General features: G+C 31.5%; 2 protein-coding genes across 11 annotated transcripts in view; one reads left to right on the top strand and one right to left on the bottom strand.

The window, feature by feature from the left end:
- The window catches only part of LOC126738140 (fatty acid synthase-like), a 46,355-nt gene extending 38,819 nt beyond the window's left edge, over window positions 1-7,536 (top strand). For all 4 annotated transcript variants that reach the window (XM_050443315.1, XM_050443313.1, XM_050443316.1 and 1 more), the window contains 5 exons: window positions 28-221; window positions 5,336-5,463; window positions 5,839-6,090; window positions 6,187-6,453; window positions 7,405-7,536. In XM_050443315.1, coding sequence (XP_050299272.1) covers window positions 28-221; window positions 5,336-5,463; window positions 5,839-6,090; window positions 6,187-6,453; window positions 7,405-7,479 — 916 coding nt within the window. In that variant the 3' untranslated portion in view covers window positions 7,480-7,536. The remainder of the gene's footprint in view (window positions 1-27; window positions 222-5,335; window positions 5,464-5,838; window positions 6,091-6,186; window positions 6,454-7,404) is intronic.
- Window positions 7,537-12,086: 4,550 nt separating this feature from the next.
- The window catches only part of LOC126738210 (sex-lethal homolog), a 50,726-nt gene continuing 44,232 nt past the window's right edge, over window positions 12,087-18,580 (bottom strand). For 6 of the 7 annotated variants that reach the window (XM_050443432.1, XM_050443426.1, XM_050443428.1 and 3 more), the window contains one exon: window positions 12,087-17,973. In XM_050443432.1, the coding sequence (XP_050299389.1) occupies window positions 17,810-17,973 (164 nt within the window). In that variant the 3' untranslated portion in view covers window positions 12,087-17,809. The remainder of the gene's footprint in view (window positions 17,974-18,580) is intronic. The other variant, XM_050443427.1, reaches the window with a different exon arrangement.

Here is an 18,580-nt window from a genome sequence, read left to right as displayed (position 1 = left end):
TCTCTAATTAATAAAATAATATATTAGGATAAAGGAAATGCAGGAAGAAGGAGAGTCTGGAGAACTTGTTAACAGTAACGAATCAGAGGGTATAATGGATTGGCCGGTGATATTAAGATATGTCCTGGAGAGTGAGGAACAAAAAGGTTGTATTATTAAGTTGAAATCTAAAAGTTCAGATAAGGATCCATCCACATTGCCGCGAATCATTGCTCTGCCAGGTACGCAATTTTTTTAAGATTCATGTTTTAATTCACATGGAAATTTTCCAATAAAAATAATTTTGATAGAAATAATATTATTGTATGAGTTAATATTTTTTATGTATCTAAGTATATAGATATACTAAGTATATACAGGGTATTTCACTAGAAGCGGATAGCGGCTATATCTCGGAAACTGTCAATCTGACATCATTGGAAATTTTGAGTTCGAAAATTGGCCTCTAGGGGCCGTAATTTAAAGGTCACTAATTCAATTATAATTATCTCCGGAAGATGTCACTTTAGGTACCTTTTTTTTTAATATACTTAGAAACCTTGGAATTTTCCATTTTGGTCAAAGACTCATTGACGTACCGATGTTCATAAAGTAGAGGAAGGTAGTGAAGTCTTCTTCAAGTTTCGTCTCCTCGTCGGAGGGTGGACATCATCAGGGCAATTCTTATTTTACTGACAGCTAGTCTAAATAGTTCGTTTAATGTTAGTCCAAACCAAGAAGTTCTTCTTCCCTGGCGTCTTTTCCCTTTTATTTTTCTCTGCATTATGTTTTGCAGTAATATTTACGTCCCCTTATAACATCCGAAATAATCAAGTTTTCTTCTTTTTAGCGGGTTAACTACTTCCTTCTCCTATTGAATTCTAGATGCAGTTCCATGTTCGTGACTTTATCTTTCCAGGATATTTGTAATGTGCGACGATAGGACCACCTTTGAAAGGCATCAAGTTTATCCATTTCGTCCTTTTTAAGAATCCAAGGCTCAGCTCCAAAATAGGTAGCACCTTAACATTCGTAGTCGAAGTTTTAAATTGCAATATCCTTGCTACATAGACATTTTTGTAATTTGACAATGCTACTCTTGCTATCTCTATCTGGGATCTTATTTCAATTGCCTGATCCAACGTTTCCGTTATCCAGCTACCCAGATATTTATATTTCCTTACTCTATAGGTATATTGTCTATGATCAGCTTACCTTGGATATTTTCTCGTTTCGTTATGACCAGAAACTCAGTTTTTTTTAAGATCTAGTCTTTACTTTATTCTAGTCTGTTACTTAAAGCCTCACGGACAATTGCCTCGCTATACAAATTAAACAATAATCAAGCACACATCGCTGACGAACTCTCCCCAAAGTTTTTATTTACTCTAATTTTTGCAGTTTGTTTCCAGTAGAGGTTGGTAATAATTCTGATGTCCCGGCTATCAATGTCGAGCTCTATAAGTATTTTGATAAGTTTACGATGTTGAACCTCATCGAAAGCTTTTTCAAAATCAAATAGAGCCTCTCTGGTTCCCATACCTTTTCTAAAACCCGCCTGATTGTCACCTATTTCGGAGTCCACTTAAGCATACTTTCTGGACGATTATCATAGAAAAGTGCTTTTACGTATTCTGACCAATGAAGCTGTTGTTCCAAGTCTGAGATCAGATTAGCGTTTCTATCTTCTATTACTGTAGGATATTTATGGTGTGTCATAATACCAGTGATATCCTTAATCTTTTTATATAGATTGAAACAATCAAATTTTCTCTCGTATTCTTCAGTTTCCTCACACTTCCTGTGTAGCCAATCTTCTTTTACATCTTTGATCTTTTTCTTGATAATTTAATTAATTTCATGATACTTGACAGCATTACTCTTGTTTTCACGCCTCTTATCCATGAGATTTAATGTTTCGTTCGTCATCCAAGTTTTTTTAAATTTATGTTCAACCTTTAAATTGTCCTGACCCACCGTAAAGATCTTCTGTTTAATTTCATTCTATGCGTCTTGATAACTTGAGAGACTTTGAGGGTTTATATTTACATCGTGTTGAACCTTTTGCAAGATAACTAATTCATTTTTTAGTTTTGGTATGTCCAGTTGGGTGGAGCGAATTTTCGATTTCTGGAATTTTAATTACCCTGTATGCTTAATAGGTGCCTATTGTAGTCGTTAGTAAGCCAAAAAAAACTTAACGTCAGAAAACAACTTCTTCGGCTGCCGAAAGTGCCTTAAAATTTCGAAAATTATTATGTCTTTTATTAATTTAGCGAATTTTTTATTTCTTAAAATTTAATCACCCTGTATGTTAAAAAGGTGCCTATTGTACTCTCAAGTGAGCCAAAAAAAAACTAAACGTCCAAAAACAATATCTTCGCCTGTCGAAACCTCCTCAAAATTTCGATAATTAAAGATAGAATCCGACCAACCTAGGAAAGATACAGCCAGATGCAAAACAGCAGAGCAAAAGATTTGCGGGAACCATTGGTAAGACCCTTGAATCAGGGAGTACAGTTTGAGAAAATTGAAACAATTTTACCATTAGTTGATCTAGAAACCATGAGTACCGATGCAAAGTATTTATATGAGATGTGTTAAGGAATCTCTACTGGAGTTTTAAAAGCCGATTGGGCTCTAAAAGCGCCAGGGAAAATGTCATACTCTAGATGGCTTACCACAGCCAATAGAGTCCTAAGGTTATACGTTGCTACCAATGAGCCCTCTCAAAACCTTAAAATGTTAACAGAGTTTATAGTAAAAGTGTATGCCGTATGCTGGTTTCAAATTAAATGCCATTGGTCTTGTAAGGATGGTGCTAGGCACTTGTTTAGCATTATAAATAAATCTCGTTACCTCCCTGAAGAAATAAAAAAAGGTATTGATCCCGTAATTGAGAGAAATGGATTTTTTTCGCACCCAGAAAATATTTTATTAGCCATGTTAGGAGATGATAGAAAACATATTCGAGAGTTAGCTTTATAAAGGATTTTAAACTAACTAACATAATTTCTTTGGTTCCTGATGAAATAGGGTTATTAAAATTCCCTTGTCATTCACAGGCAGTTGAACGAGCAGTTAAGTTAGTTACTGAAGCCTCTATGGCCCTGAAGCACGAGACGGATTTATTAGAGCTCGTATTGAATCAAGACAAATATTGCCGCAATTTGATACTAAAAAAACAATTCTTAGCAGTTCTAGAACAGAAAAAATAAAAAAAATTATTTTTTTTTATTTTTTCTGTTCTGTGGGAGGGTAGGGTGGAACTCGAGATGCAGCCACCTCCACGTGTTGAGTTCTGGGTAGTTTTTCATGAAAAACTAGCTGAGAGCTGCATGTTTGGCTTTTTTTGCAGTTTTAAAGATTTTTTTAATTTTAAAATTTTCGGCAGCCGATGGAATCGTCATAAGTCATTCGGATTTTTTTGGGTAAATAAGAGCCCCGAAAGGCATCTTTTGCACACCCAGGCATATTCGTTTTCGAAAATTAGTTATTTTGGTCCAGTTTTCGCTCCACCCTAATGTCCAGCTTTTGTTTACTAAATGCTTCTTTAAGTTTTTTTAATGTTACTTTTATATTCGATACTACACGGTTATGGTGAGAATTGGTGTCAACCCCTGGACATGTGTTCATTTATTAAAATATAGTCAATTTGATTTTGAACTACATTGTCATCTTTATCTGCTGAAGATTTTTAAGACTCTCTCATTTCTTGCTCTCAGAGCAAAACCGTCAGTACACTTTTCGACTTCACTCTGTCTAACTTTAGCATTAAAATCTCCCATGATGATGTTTCCCTCATGTTTTATTGTGTGTTTTAATCTAGTGCACTATAAAAGGTTTCTATTTCGTCCTCGGATTTCTCGGCTGTTGCAGCATATACTTGAATCATGTCAAGCGACACAGGCACTGCTTTAATTCTAAGGAGCATTATTCTATTTGAGACTGGCAAACAACTGGTTACAGACTTACTGGAAGGTGCATCCAAAGGAATTTCGACATAACGATGCTCCATAATGATGGTGGGTCGTTGAGAAGAACAGTATTCCGGTTTTACTTGGAATCTTTCCAGCACCTCATCGTTAAACATCGCTAATACCTAATAATATGCTTATTCCGAATCTGTTCATCTCGGCTTTGACATTCTCTAGTTTGCCGGGAATTTGAAGGCCTTTAACATTCCATGTTGCAATTGAAGCGATCTCAGAATCTCGGCAGAATCTCAACTACTTAAAAATATTTGCTTCAGTGATAAGTGTCATTTTATTCAAATGGCCATGTTAATAAGCCAAACCGTAATTACTGGAATGACGAGAACCCACACATATTTAGAGAAGAGCGTACCTACCGAGTTTTCCCAGAAAATTATTGCTTGGGCTGGTATATTGGGAGATGGTATTATTAGCACCTCGTCAGTATGTAGTTCCTGTTAAGCAGTGGTTGGATGATCATAATCCTAACGAGTGGTTTGCAATAAGAGGTGATATTAAATGGCCACCTAGATCTCTGGACCTAACACCTTGACTTCTTTTTATAGGGTCCTTCGGAATGCTGTCGGAATGCTCCGGAATCCTATATGTCGAGAAACATTTGTAAATGTACGTGAAGAATTTTAATGTAGGTCTTTTTATTTTCTTCAAAATAACAAAAATTGTTTTCAACATTTAATTAAATAATTTCTTCTTTATTGTGTTCCTTGATAAACAGAGAAGTGCATCTCACTATGTCCAAGGGGTTGTAGATAAAGGTTAAATAATATGCTTGTTTTTGTTCCCCTTTCGATTTATAGAAACTGTTTTTTATTTGTTTTTTTTTTTATTCAGTTTTTGGTTCCTAATATATGGTCATTCCAAGTGTTTAAATTGTCATCCTGTATACGCATGCATGTTATCTATACTCTATTTGCGGTTGAAAAACCTCGCAGGTGGCACCTTTCATGATAAAAAGAATCCGCAAAATAGATTATTGGTGAAGGGAACCATACAAGTTCATAGATGGTTCCTCCAAGTAGCTGTAGTTTGTTTAGTGTTAGCTATCTAAGTGCAGTTGCAATGTTTTTAGATCAAACACCTACGATGTTTTTTTATCGGTAATTTTCTATTCTTAAACGAACATCACTGAAGCTTCTAGTTCCCTTATAACTGAAAGACAAACATCTCCTCTGCCGCAATAATTATTAAGTCTTAACCCTGTCTATAGAGTAAACATTTTTGGGAATTTGTATATTTTTTTAATAAGGCAACTTATTAACTCAGGTGAATATATTTACTTTAAATATCAATATCGATAAAGTGTTAGATCAGAATTAAATTATACTATTGAAAAGCTGTTATTGAATAATACATTTTTTAAGGTATCGAGGGAGTCTGCAGGCTCATAGAAAGTCTCACAGAAAATTTAGAAGTAGATGCATATGGAGTAAATTATATTGCCGAAAGCCAAGAGGATAGTATACAAAAATCTGTAAATAATATACTGCCTGTAAGTATCATAATATTTCGATCGGTTTACGAATGTACTTTCTTATTTTCTTAATAACTCTTGTTTAAAATGAAATAAAAAAACAATGAATTTATTCAAAGAAAATCTTTTGGAGCGTATTAGGTACTGGGGAGCTTTTTCACTTTTTACTTGTTTAAAAGAAAATGTAATTTCTGGATTGATTCTCTGTCTATTAAAGAAGAAAAGATTGAGATCTCTAAAACTTTTGATGGAAAGACAACATAAAACAATAACTACTATTTTCAACATTTTCTATTTAAACTGGCTCTACTTTGACTATCCTGGTGTATGAGAAAATTAATAAATATATAAATAAAAAATAGTATTTCAATAAAACATTATTTTTATGCTTAGCACGTAGAGAAACTTTTACAAAAACATAAGCCCTTCCACATATTGGCCCACTCAATGGGCTCTTTACTAGCACTAGAAATAGTTGCTAGATTGGAAAAATTAGGATTCAACGGTACCGTGACTTTTATCGATGGCTCGCCTCATATGTTGAAATTACTTGTTGGAAATCAAAGGGATGAAGATTTAGCCAATATTCTCATTGACAGTATTTTGAGAATACAGAAGATTGAAGAGGAAGCTGCAACAATCATGGTAAGGTTCAATTGTATTCCAAAAGGGTTAATTTCATTTTTAAACAGGGAATTACATTTGCAATCATTTTTATAAAATATATTATTGTAATTTTAGAAAGACATCTGTCCATGCCCAACGTTAGACGATAAACTGACCAAAATGGTTCAGAATCTTACTTTAGATGACAGAATGACGGACGAATTTGTCCGTCGTGGCTTTATTGCTACATGGAAACGGATTCAAGCAACACGCAATTATTCTTCGGACGTCAAACTATTAAAATCTAAGCCGAATTTGTTCAAGGCATCAATTCTGAGCGTCAAGAACTTACCAGATGATTACGAACTCGGGCAGTATTTTGAGGAACCTTTGAATATCTCGGTAAGTGTAATAAAGTTATAACTAAAAAAATGCTTAACTGCGTTCATTTTACAATTAAACCAATTTATGATATTTTAAGTTAGCGGCTTTTTATCTACCACTAGATTCAAACCTGTACCTACTCTATTTTGTGCTGTAGTAGAGTTTTTTATCAGTTCTTAGGGGATCCATAAGGAAAACTTAAAACAAGAATTTGTTCTCCTTGTGCCGTTTTCTTAGAGAACCCTAAATTTGATTTTATGGCAAAACCGTATTACAACGCACTGGTCTAAGATACAGCGCATTTATTTCATAAGTGTACAAAGATTTATATCATAATTATGTTAACTTACGTGAAATTGATTACCGACACTAGTTTACTGCATGCAACATTCGCGGATCATGAAATTAACCTAAAAAAATAACGCTTTTCATCACCCCTCTCGCTATATTAATTGATGTTGTTAGATTTTTTTTTGGGTTTTTATTTTTCTAGTAAGTGGAAATTTATATACTGAAACCTTAACATATCATAATATAAGAAAATATCTTTAGATTTATATAGGCAAAAAGATTCAATAAGATTTGATAAAATCTAGATGGCACTGATATGAACAATAATAAATTCAGTTTTGCGGAGGGTTGTTGGGACCAAAAATTTGACAACAAAACAAAAATTCAAATGATCTGAGGAGTAATAAGTAAGAGTTATTGAAAACTGGAGCAATGAGTAAATGTCAACGTAAAAGATTTGGCGAATGTAGTTAAAAAAATTAAAATGTTTAATTATGTGTATATTAAAAAATATTTCTTTCATAATAAAATGATTTGCGAATTCTTTCCGTTTGACTGCCGCACCCTGTATATTTTAGAAACGAAACAACAATTTTAAAACCCTCTATATAAAGAGTATCGTAAAACAGCGTTAATTACAGCAGTTAGTAAAAAAGTAATTGGTTTTTATTTTTACAGGTACTGGAGGGAACCCATACGACAATTCTGCAACGCAAGGAACTCGCGGATGCCATAATGAGCTACATAAAGTAATCAATTTGGGATTAAGATACTTACACTATTTATTTAATAAATTATAGAAGCACAGTACTTCACGTTCCTTATTTCTAAACATTCCCAATTGCACTAAACGTTAATAAGCAGGATACATAGCGGTGACTAAATATTGATTTTTTGCTTATAGTAAAATTAAGAAATCCACTAATTCTCTCTAAGGTAATCACCAAACGTTTGCCGCAACTTAATAAATACATTATGTGAGAAGGGTAAGTTTCCCTCACCTAGTGGTTGCTAATAACGTGGTTCAAGAAGAGAATATTTTCAACCTTGTAAGAGAAGATACCACCAGTAGCCTTAGGCAAATTTCCGCTCAAATAGCGGTACCACATTCACGAGTATGGAAAACTATAAAAAATAAAATTGATACCATTTCCATGTACAATAGGTACAAAGATTAAAAGAAGGTGACAACTTATCTAGACTGGTATTTGCTAGGTGGATAATAAATTACTAAGGAAGTATTTTCAGATCGCTATTTACTGATGAAGCACAATTGACAAGGGACGGAGTCTTTAATTCAAGAAACTCTCATGTATGGGCAAATGAAAACTTCATTTAGTGTGATTGGCAAATTCTCGAAAACCTAATAAATGATCGGACTAATTTTCTTAATTGGCTGTTGTATATTTAGACTTGTTCAAAATATTTTATCAAGCTTGTTCCAAGAAGTAAATTTAAGAGGCATGTAGAATTGATGTTCGAACTTATTTTGATCAACAATTTGCTGATCGGTGGGTTAGATGCGGAGATTTACATCCTTGGCCAACTAGGTCGTCAGACTTTAATCCAGCTGACTACTTTTTATGGGGACATCTAAAACAAAAGTGTAGTGTTCCAATCGAAACTAGGGATCAATTAATCGAGTATATTTTTATTGTGACAAGATTAAAGAAAATCTTTAAATGATTCATCGCTCGATTCCAAATCTACAAAAGCGTGCACAAAAATGTAAAGAAATGGATGGCATGCATTTTGAAAATATTTTAACGCGTTTTTTCCTTTTTTAAAATATTAAGTGTCGCTTTCATTGACATGTCTATTATGAATTAACTCCATTTGTCTGCTTTTATTTAACCTATTATTCCTACTCTTGCTTCAATATATATTTTGGAATCCGTACAAGATGAACACCGATTTCTTACTCATCAAACCAGACACTGTTGCGATACTGTAACATCGTATTGCTGTCTATCGAAGTGCCAAAAGCGTCCGGAATTCATTGTAATATATAAATAAGGATATTTAGTAATTAATGTATTGGTTAATGTGGAAATTAGTATTTTAGCTGTAGTCAGTAATAATTAGTAGTTCATTGGCAAGTTTTGCTAACGTAGGTACTATTTAACTTGGGTAATTGTGTTATAGAAATATGGTGTAATCGATATAATAATTGCTTTTAATAAATCAGTTCAGCTGTTTATTATTGGTCCTTTTAGAACGATCCCCTTGACATATTACATGGCGATCCTGCCAGTGGCATAAGCATGCCAATATGTTCTTGGGAAAATAGGGACCAATAAAAAGTTGCAAATAATTGTTTTATCGAAAAAAAAAATTGTTACATACATAGTTCGTGAAAATGGGGAAAAATCAATCGAAAGAAGAAACCGTAATTGTACAAAGTGGCAATAGTTGTGACACAACAGCTACGGCTAGTAACGCCGAGTGGCGTGTTGCTGATATTTAAGAAAGGTTCCAGAAGATAGAAGGCAAAACATAGATAAGACTACACGTTATATAAGTAAGTTAGATAGAATTAAAAATGAATTAGAGGCTTTAAAATTAAAATTTAATAGTGGCTCTTTTGAGGAAAAAGTTATTCGCGAAACTAAAGAGTATGTAAAAAATATAGATCAGTATTTTAAGGAGATAGGTAGTGTTTTAGAAGATAGGCTACGTTCATCTCGAACTGAACAAACAGCATCTTGTAGTAAACAAAGTAAGTCTGACCTAATTACAATAATTAATGTTGATTCTGATTGTTCGGAAGAGAAAAAAATTACGAAAAAATTTGATCTAAAAACAGCAGCAAGCCTGCTGCCTGTTATGGATGGAACTGAATCCTTAACAAAACAGCTTATTGATACCATTGAATTATATCGCGATTTATTAGACTCCGACGGTAAAAAGTTGCTAATTAATTACGTGTTGAAGACCCGTCTTTCCCAAAATGCAAAACTTAGGTTAAAAAGTAGCTATACCACATGTGATGCTCTTATTAGGGATTTAAAAGACCACTTTCTTACAAAAAGGTCAGCATCAGCATTATCATCCCAACTGAATAATAGTAGGCAAGGTGGAAAATCTATTGAAGATTTTGGAAAAAACATAGAGGAACTGTTTTAAATCTTACTATTACTCAGGCGGATGGTGATGAAGATAGTTTACCTGACTAGAATAAATGAAAAGTTGGCAATAGCTGCTTTTGCTAATGGGTTGCAAAATCGTGATTTAAGAACGATTATAAAAGCGCGCAACTATTCTAAGCTTGGTGATGCCATTATAAGTGCTAAAGATGAGGAAATCACGTCCAAAACTGATTCTCATCAGGTCTTCCGTCTTCAAAGTCGAGGAAATTATTTTCAAAATAGTAGTCGGGGTAGAGGTTTTTTCACTTCTCGCTCTACCACTCAAAATTTTAGTCGACCAAATTTTCGATATATTGCTCCCTTAGAGGACGCTATAATAATACTTTTAGAGAACAACATTCTACAAATAGATCAGGACATTTCACAGGACAGTCACACCGAGGAAATTTTAATAATAGGCGTAATTTTTGTCGCGGTGCTAACCCTAAATTCTACTGCTTATCACCATGAAACCCAAGGTGCTCTAGAAAATTCACACAAGTCATTGGGAAGTTATTTGCGTATTCAAGTTTCTAAAAATCCTTCCACATGGAGTACATGGATACATTTTTGGAGTTTTTCTTACAATAATACAGTGCATACTGAAACTAAGTATACTCCCTTTGAATTGGTTTTTGGAAAAACTTGTAAACTTCCAAGTAATATCCTAAGTTCTTGTGATCCAATAATATATAATTTTGAGAACTATCCGATAGAATTAAAATCTAGCTTGGAATGACGCAAAAAATAATTTAACGGTATCAAAAAATGTTCGAAAAAAAAAATATGATGTAAAATGTAATAATAGATATTGTATATAATGTAGGTAGTAAAATTTTGTTAAGGAACAGTGCGAGAAACAAAATGGATGCTGTGTATAGTGGACCATATGAAGTGATAGAAGACAATTCCCCAAATATAGTGATAAAAGTGGATAATAAGTTAGTGCAAGTGCATAAAAATAGAGTTAAGGCTTATAATTGTTAGGAAAAGAAAAAAAAACATATTGTATGTAATTTTTTTTTCCTTCGCGCGGCAGGTGTAATATATAAATAAGGATATTTGGTAATTAATGTATTGGTTAATGTGGAAATTAGTATTTTAGCTGCAGTCAGTAATAATAATTAGTAGTTCATTGGCAAGTTTTGCTAACGTAGGTACTATTTAACTTGGGTAATTGTGTTATAGCAATATGGTGTAATCGATATAATAATTGCTTTTAATAAATCAGTTCAGCTTTTCACATTACACAAAGATATGGTTGTTTTATTGGTCCTTTTAGGACGATCCCCTTGACATATTACATCTTAGCTGCCCGCAAACATAAAAAGTTTACTTCTTAATTATTTCAAGAACTCAGGTAAAAGTTATGCTCCAGAGCCTTTTACGGTATACAAGAGTTCCTCCAACTCTAAAGATTGTGTTTTGTTAATACGTTTTTATTTTTGTATTTATTCCTGATTAAATTATCTGCTGTGCTATTCTGTCATCTTATATAATGTAAATTGTACTACATTCTGACACGGCGATACTCAACTCAAGAAAATATTCAATAAATTCTCATTTTTTTCAGCTATAAATCTTATTTATGTTATGATCATATTATATATTTTTTTTAATTATAATGGTCACTTATAATGGATATTCCACGATTGCATACTTCGCGGTAAACACCCTTTATTTCGGAAATTATAGTAGCTCGAAGGATACCATATTTCCTGCCGAGTTCGGCAGTTGGTAGGTATATCATGATTCTTTCTTTATTAATGGGAAATTTTTCATAAAAAGTGAAACATTATAAACCCTGGGAAGTGTGTAAAGTGAGTACTTTTACGCATGGTAGTAGAAAAAAATGTTTAAACAAATTTTTTTAATTAATTTCAATGTTCAACTCACAAAGTTGTCTACGAATTCTAGTCTTTCAATGTTCTAAGTTCCTAATTCTGACTTATATTAATAAAAACGTAATCCTTCACAGTTTATTGAACTTTTGTTCCAACGGGTGCGGGGACATTTAACAGAATCTAAAAAATAAGCAAAATATTTTATGATCTCCCTATTTTGGCTCCATATTTTAATATTCAGTTTTAACCTATTTTCTTAACTTTAAATAATTTATTGCAAACAATTAATTTGCTTGACTCCTGCTAATGTTCTTTTGTATATTGATATTAAAAAACTATTTGTATTCCTTGACCAAAGGTTTATTACTAGGAGAAAATAAAGCAAGCATTATAATTAACAACATCATTTATTTAGCACTTCTTACGTCAACTAAAATATAAAGCTATACAAGTTCTATTCTAACATAGTTTAAGAAAAAAATCGACAAAACAACCATTCAGGTACATCTCTATTTTCGAGCCCCAACCAGCAGGGCCAGAAAACCATACTTAATATAATTATTCATTATTCTGTATCTCTTAAGAGACTTATTGCATGAGAAAGATGTCCTCGAGAGGCCTTTTTCCTTAATAGATATCTTTTGACAATATATCGCCAATTTTTTTCTTACAATAACCAAGAAATATATTCTAAACAATATTATCTCAGCTTAGGCATTTCGTGTAGAAATGTGTATAAAAATCATCATCTTTATCATAGGTCAGAAACAAAACAGTCTTTTCTCAATGGAAAACAAAAATAATGAAACAAACAACGGGGAGGGGTGGGTCCACCTAGACGCCGGTCGGAAAAACAAAAAAAAATAAAGTACGAACAAAAAAGTAACGCAAAATTAAGTCAAATTCAGACCGGCGTAAAGGTAAATAACAAAAACCTAACGAACAAATTATTTTACGGAAGGCAAATTATTATTATCTTTTTTTTTATGTTGCCAAGAAAGAAACTTGGTAAGTAGAAGCAACAACGGAAAAATATAAACGTTTACTATAGCCCCAGGAGATAAATCTTTCTTAATTTACATTAATATGAGGTATTTGAACTACTCAGGACATGGATGTCATTAAATGCTAAAAGCATCAATAAGATTAAGCTAACGCTAAGATCATTGATCTTTTTTTAATAAATTGTAACATCTAGGGTAATAGCAAAATAAGATAACTTTTGAATTTTGAAGAGCATACTATACCGCCAATTTATAATTATTTTCAGAATTGCTTCCTACTTAATTTTGGCGTCAATAAAAGCAACTAAAAAAATGTTGAGTGCACAATAAATGAACCCCCTAATTCTTCGGAAAGTCTAATTATTCAAACTCATTAGTTTTGTGTGTCATTGAAAGACTCGCTCTCTTATTTGTTTGCTATAATTATTAGTGAAGATCAAAAGAAGCGATTTGAAAGCTGAAGATTAGTCAAATAATAGGATGTGTGAGAAGCTTTGAAAAAAACATTAGGCTTTTTAAAAATTATTATCCGGGGTACAACATAAGTGATGACTTTAATTTTAAGAGATGATTCATTGTAATTTTTATACGACGCTTCATTTTCGAGATACAGGATATTTTGATTTTTAACTAATTTCTAAAAAACGCGTTTAGCGAAGTTGTTGAATTGTTCCCATGAATACTTTACCGACATTTTTATAGTTTGTTAATTATTTATATAAGTACAGTTACGTTATTAAAGGTACAACTAAAAATGCCACTTTTTGTCGCTTGATTTTTTTGCGTAGCTTGCTATTCGTTTTCATATTATTTCATTCATATTTGAGCACTCACAATAGTTTTTGGCCTCCACGAAAAAAAAATAAAATGCTTCGAAATTATCTGAAAAATCACCTCTATGTTTAATATTTAAAAAATAAAAAAACAACTTCGAATAAACTAATTAATAAGATGCTACTTTTGGTGTAAATTTCAAATAATAACTGTGCTGGCGTCGCAAATAATTAGCTGATTAAAATGAATTTGTTTTGTGTGTACGCCTCAATTTTTTCTGCGTTTGATATTTGTATCAAACTTAAATATGAAAAAACGTTTTTCAGATATTAATAAAAAGTCGATTAAAACAAATTACAACCTGTAACTCGAAAATGAAGCGTCTCCGGACATACGCCCATATACCCCCATATATTTCTTTAGAGTTTCAAAGATTGTAGCCATCGTTATTTAATTAAAAAAATAACAAATAAATAGCTTCGTAAAATGTTTTAAAAATTCAAAAAAAAGGACAAATTGTCTTAAGAAATCCTTTTTTAAAAGAAAAAAAAATTAAAAGATCTTGTAATTTAATTTATGAAATTAAAATGGATTAACTAATTACCCGAAAATAAAGTAGGTCGACGCAATGAAAATGGGATTTAAACGACCCTGTAGATTTTAGTACCTTGTAAAAAGTTTTTTTTTGTGACATATAAAGCCATTGAAATCCTAGAATTAAAACTTATTGTGATTTAAGCAATTTAATGCTAAATAGGATTCGGCACCTGTCTTTATTCTGATTGGTTGATTTGAATAAATCTCGATGCCGTCATACAATAACCTGAGTACGGCGCCGAATCGTATAGCAGAATGCTCAGGCGGTGCTGGAATTTAAAATTCAATGTGGCCTAATAAAGTTGATTGCGTTGCACAAAACGATTATTTTTGAGGTTATGATTGTTTGTTGTTTATTTGATTTGTCACAAAAACATTTAATTTTAAAGGTTCTATGAATAAATATTCAATATAAAATTTAAAACGTTTATGTGAGGTTTTTCCATTAACATGATGCAAAGCTTTTCCGCTTTTACTGCATAGGTACCACGTTTTTTTAATATTTTGACAAAATTATCTAAACCTAGAAGCTTTCTTATTGAAATTAACGTTTTTTTTTTTAATCCATAAATAATAATAAATGCTTCTTGAATTAACTTTTACTAGATAATAATTTATGATTTATCCACCTACTTTATTTAAACCATAACCTTTTTTGTGGTAATAGTGCATATTTTTACATGGTACAGGATGTTTGTTTATAATGTGCCTACCCTACCACCTTTCTCTAAGGCAGGATGTTATGTACTTTTCTTTAGTGTAAGAAATTTATGTGTATGTGTAACAAAAATGTAATTTCTTCTTATGGAACACCCTATATCTTATTTAAGTTTTAGATTTTACGTAAAATTATAAAAAATTTAAAATATTACATGTCCTATTTGGTTTAATGGTTTTTGAATAATACACAGTCAAAAATCAAAGTTTTTTTATATCTTTAAATGATCATAGACCTAAAATAATAAAAATATGAAAACAATTCGTTTTTGCTATGTTAACTTTTTGAAAGCAATCTTGGCATAAATGTCACTGTAAATTTCAATCGTCAAAATTTTTTACATATAAAATGTATGTCTGAAAATAGATCTTAGAAAGGTATTATAGAAATCTTGCAGTTTTAACTCTATGACCTTCAAAAAACATGAAAAGTTTGATTTTTAATTGTTTAAACCAAATGCGACATGTGAGACTTCGAATTTTTGTTGAAAGAAAAAAATATTTTTTGTTTGTATCATCTTGTTTTACCTAAAATTATTACCTAATTATAAAATTTTTACCTAAATATAAACTACATAACACCTGCTACAACTTTTATAATGCAAATTTTTTTCTATATAGTGAAACATAAAATAATTGGGTGGTCAAATTATAAAGAATCATCCTGCTCATAATATGAAGAAAAAATTGTACTAAATAAATAAAACAGCTTAGATTTTCAAAAAATATACACATACAGCCTATGCATAAAACCTTCATAAAAAATCTCAACATTCCACTCTGCATTTTGGCACCGCTTTAACATTGTACCCGGATTCAGCACCCGTTATACGATCCGGCACCTTAAATAAATAGCTTGGCAGCATCAATATCTATTAAAATTAATTATTTATGTATTTAAGTAATAATTTATGGATTTAAAAAAAAAACCTTAATTTTGTCGAAATATAAGAAACATGGTACCTATGCAATGAAAGTTTTGAATCATGTTACTTAAAAACTCGCATAAACGTTTTAAATAATATATTTAATATTTATTTATAAATCCTTTAAAATTACCTATTTTTGTGATAAAACCAATAAACAAAACAAAATGGTTAAAAGCAACAATCAATAATAACCTCAAAAATAATGGTTTTCTACAACGAGATCCACTTTCATAGGCCATATTCAACTTTGGCTTTCAGCAAAGCCTAAACATTCCGCTATACGATTCGGCACCGTCCTCAGGCGACATCGAGATTTATTCAAATCAACCAATCAGAATAAAGACAGATACCGAAACTTATAGTGGACTGTCTAAATACTACTGGGAATCAACGATATTATCCTTTGACTAGGATAATTAGTAACGGTTATTTTAAAATTTGATCTTGATGGTTCTAATATTGTGACATATCAAACAACTGAATATCACTTCCGGTGTGACCGTCAGTGGTATCATATTGCTTTTTTATTGGAACATCCCGCATATTTTTGGTTTTTTCAATATACCTTGAATGCATCTAAATAAAACAGAGTCTGTTCTTTTCGAACATCTGCTATAGTTTTAAATATAAGGAATATTAAATATTTACAAATATATAATTTCCAATTAAAACACTATATAAAAAAAAATAGTATTTTGCAATTAAAATAATATTCATGTTAAATCGAAAACAGATCCAGAGATGCGGTGTATTAAAAGTATAAGAAAAGTTTTTTGATAAAAATTATTTGTAATTACACGAAGATTATTAGTATTAAGCAGTTGGTATGTACTTGTTTGTATTAAAAGTAAGAGTTTTTATACACTTCTTTTTATCAAATATTTATAAACAAAAAATAATATTGAAACTACCGAAAAATGTCAATATTTTTACCTTTATCTCTAAGCTACCGCAATTTTTAAAAGAAAAACGTCCTTTCAAACCTCCAAACATTCAGCATTAATTGGTATATATTTTTTTAGCCGATATTTAATCTTAATGATGTATTTTAGTACCAAAAAAATTCAAAAATATTACTAAATCATGATTTTTATTAAGCTTTTATGGACGAAAACTACCTGCATTAGTTTCTTTGGTATTTTTATGGATCCGAAATTTTTAATTTTAGTGAATGTGAAGTCTTCTAGTATTTTTCTATTATTACCTTTCGCAAACGCCTTTAATATTCCTTTATTCCGGACATTATTCCCAACATATCATCTCTTTCTTTTGACTGTTTTACTCAGTATTTGCATCTTTCTCATCAAATAATTTTGTGATAGTTAATTAGCTTCTTCTGAATTATCTATTTTTCTTGTCACTGTCCTATTTTTGCTGTATAAACCTTCCAAATAAAGAGTCTCTTTTATTCAGAGTTGTGCGAGGAATTAAAAAAAATATATATACAGGGGTGTCTATTGAAAAAAAGCAAGTTGATATTTCCAATAATTTGATGCCAAAATATAATCACTTACCATAAAGAAATCAACGAATTTAAAAGTTATCCCAGTTTTTCTGACAAGAGTTATCTCTTGGCTCGTAATATTGTTGAAACCCGTTATATTCGTACCTTATAGAAGAGATCTACGAGAGATGGTATAAATTGCTATAGAAAATAGCTAACAGAGGAAAAATTATAGCAACAATGATTCTATCTATCTATAAACCGATACATTTAATTGAGAAAGACCCTCTTTTATCCAAAACGTCCAACACTAAAATCCGTCAAAAGTGAATTTTCAAAAGCACCTTGTCCAAAATCCCAAAAACGCCTCAATTAAAAAAACAATTACAACTTTTAAATTTAAAAAAATATCCCTAAAGAAACATAATCTTTTCCTTTTTTATTAAATATTAAACATAGATAAAATAACTGCTAAAGCTTAAATCCATTTTCTTCAAAACCTCCGGTGTCTGTGCCAACAGTAGTTCAAATACGTCAAATAAAGCGATTAACTTCTCTTAACTGAAATTAAATTCGCTAAAATGATAATTTAGTTCTGCTTCTACGTACCGCCATTTCTAACTCAACTTATATTTTTTCCGAGTCCCTAATAGAAAAACGGATTTTGAAAAAACGTGTCTCCTGCACCCAAATTCCGCACGTTTGGACTAGTATAGGTGGGAAACCGGGTAAACCGGTTTGGTAGGATCGGTCTGGTGGGTATGGTCATGTCTCGAAACGGTAACAGGCTGGTTCTTAATGGAGGAAAGCCTGAGAACACATCATATATAAAACGATTAATATACGGGGTCGTAACAGTTAATAATCCCACAGGGAATACAAATAAATAAATTATTCACTTTCCTAATATAATGTTAAGCAACTGGTAAATGTTTTAGAGCAGTTAGTAGACAAACAGTTTATAATCGTTTTTGAGTAAGTTGGTTTAGCAACAAAAATTTAAATAATACCCAAAGTTTCGATAAAAAAGAGCCAGTATGCTTCTCTTATGTTAAGATTCTCATTTGTTGATTACATTTGAATTAACATGTCGTTGTTATCTTTATTAGATTAGGCCCTCATATATGTACAGGGTGTCCTATTTGCTATGTGTGATTATTGCGATTTCCGAATCTATAGGAGATACGAGGGGGGTTAAATTAGAAAGTTGCCAATTTTGATGCTTATTTTAAATCCTTTAACAGCGTTGCAAAATGTTCATTAGTTCGTGAATTACAGGGTGGTTTATAAAAAACGCCAAATTTTATGTTAATTATTATTTCCAAAACTATTGATTTTAGAAACTTACTTTTAATTACAAAAAATTATAATTTTTGTGTTTTACAAAACTTCATCTTTAATTTTCTTTTATGACGGT

Source organism: Anthonomus grandis, chromosome 7 (assembly GCF_022605725.1).
Source record: "Anthonomus grandis grandis chromosome 7, icAntGran1.3, whole genome shotgun sequence".
Lineage (NCBI taxonomy): Eukaryota > Metazoa > Arthropoda > Insecta > Coleoptera > Curculionidae > Anthonomus > Anthonomus grandis.
Note: the sequence above shows the minus strand (reverse complement) of the source record. Positions and strands in the feature narration are given on the sequence as shown.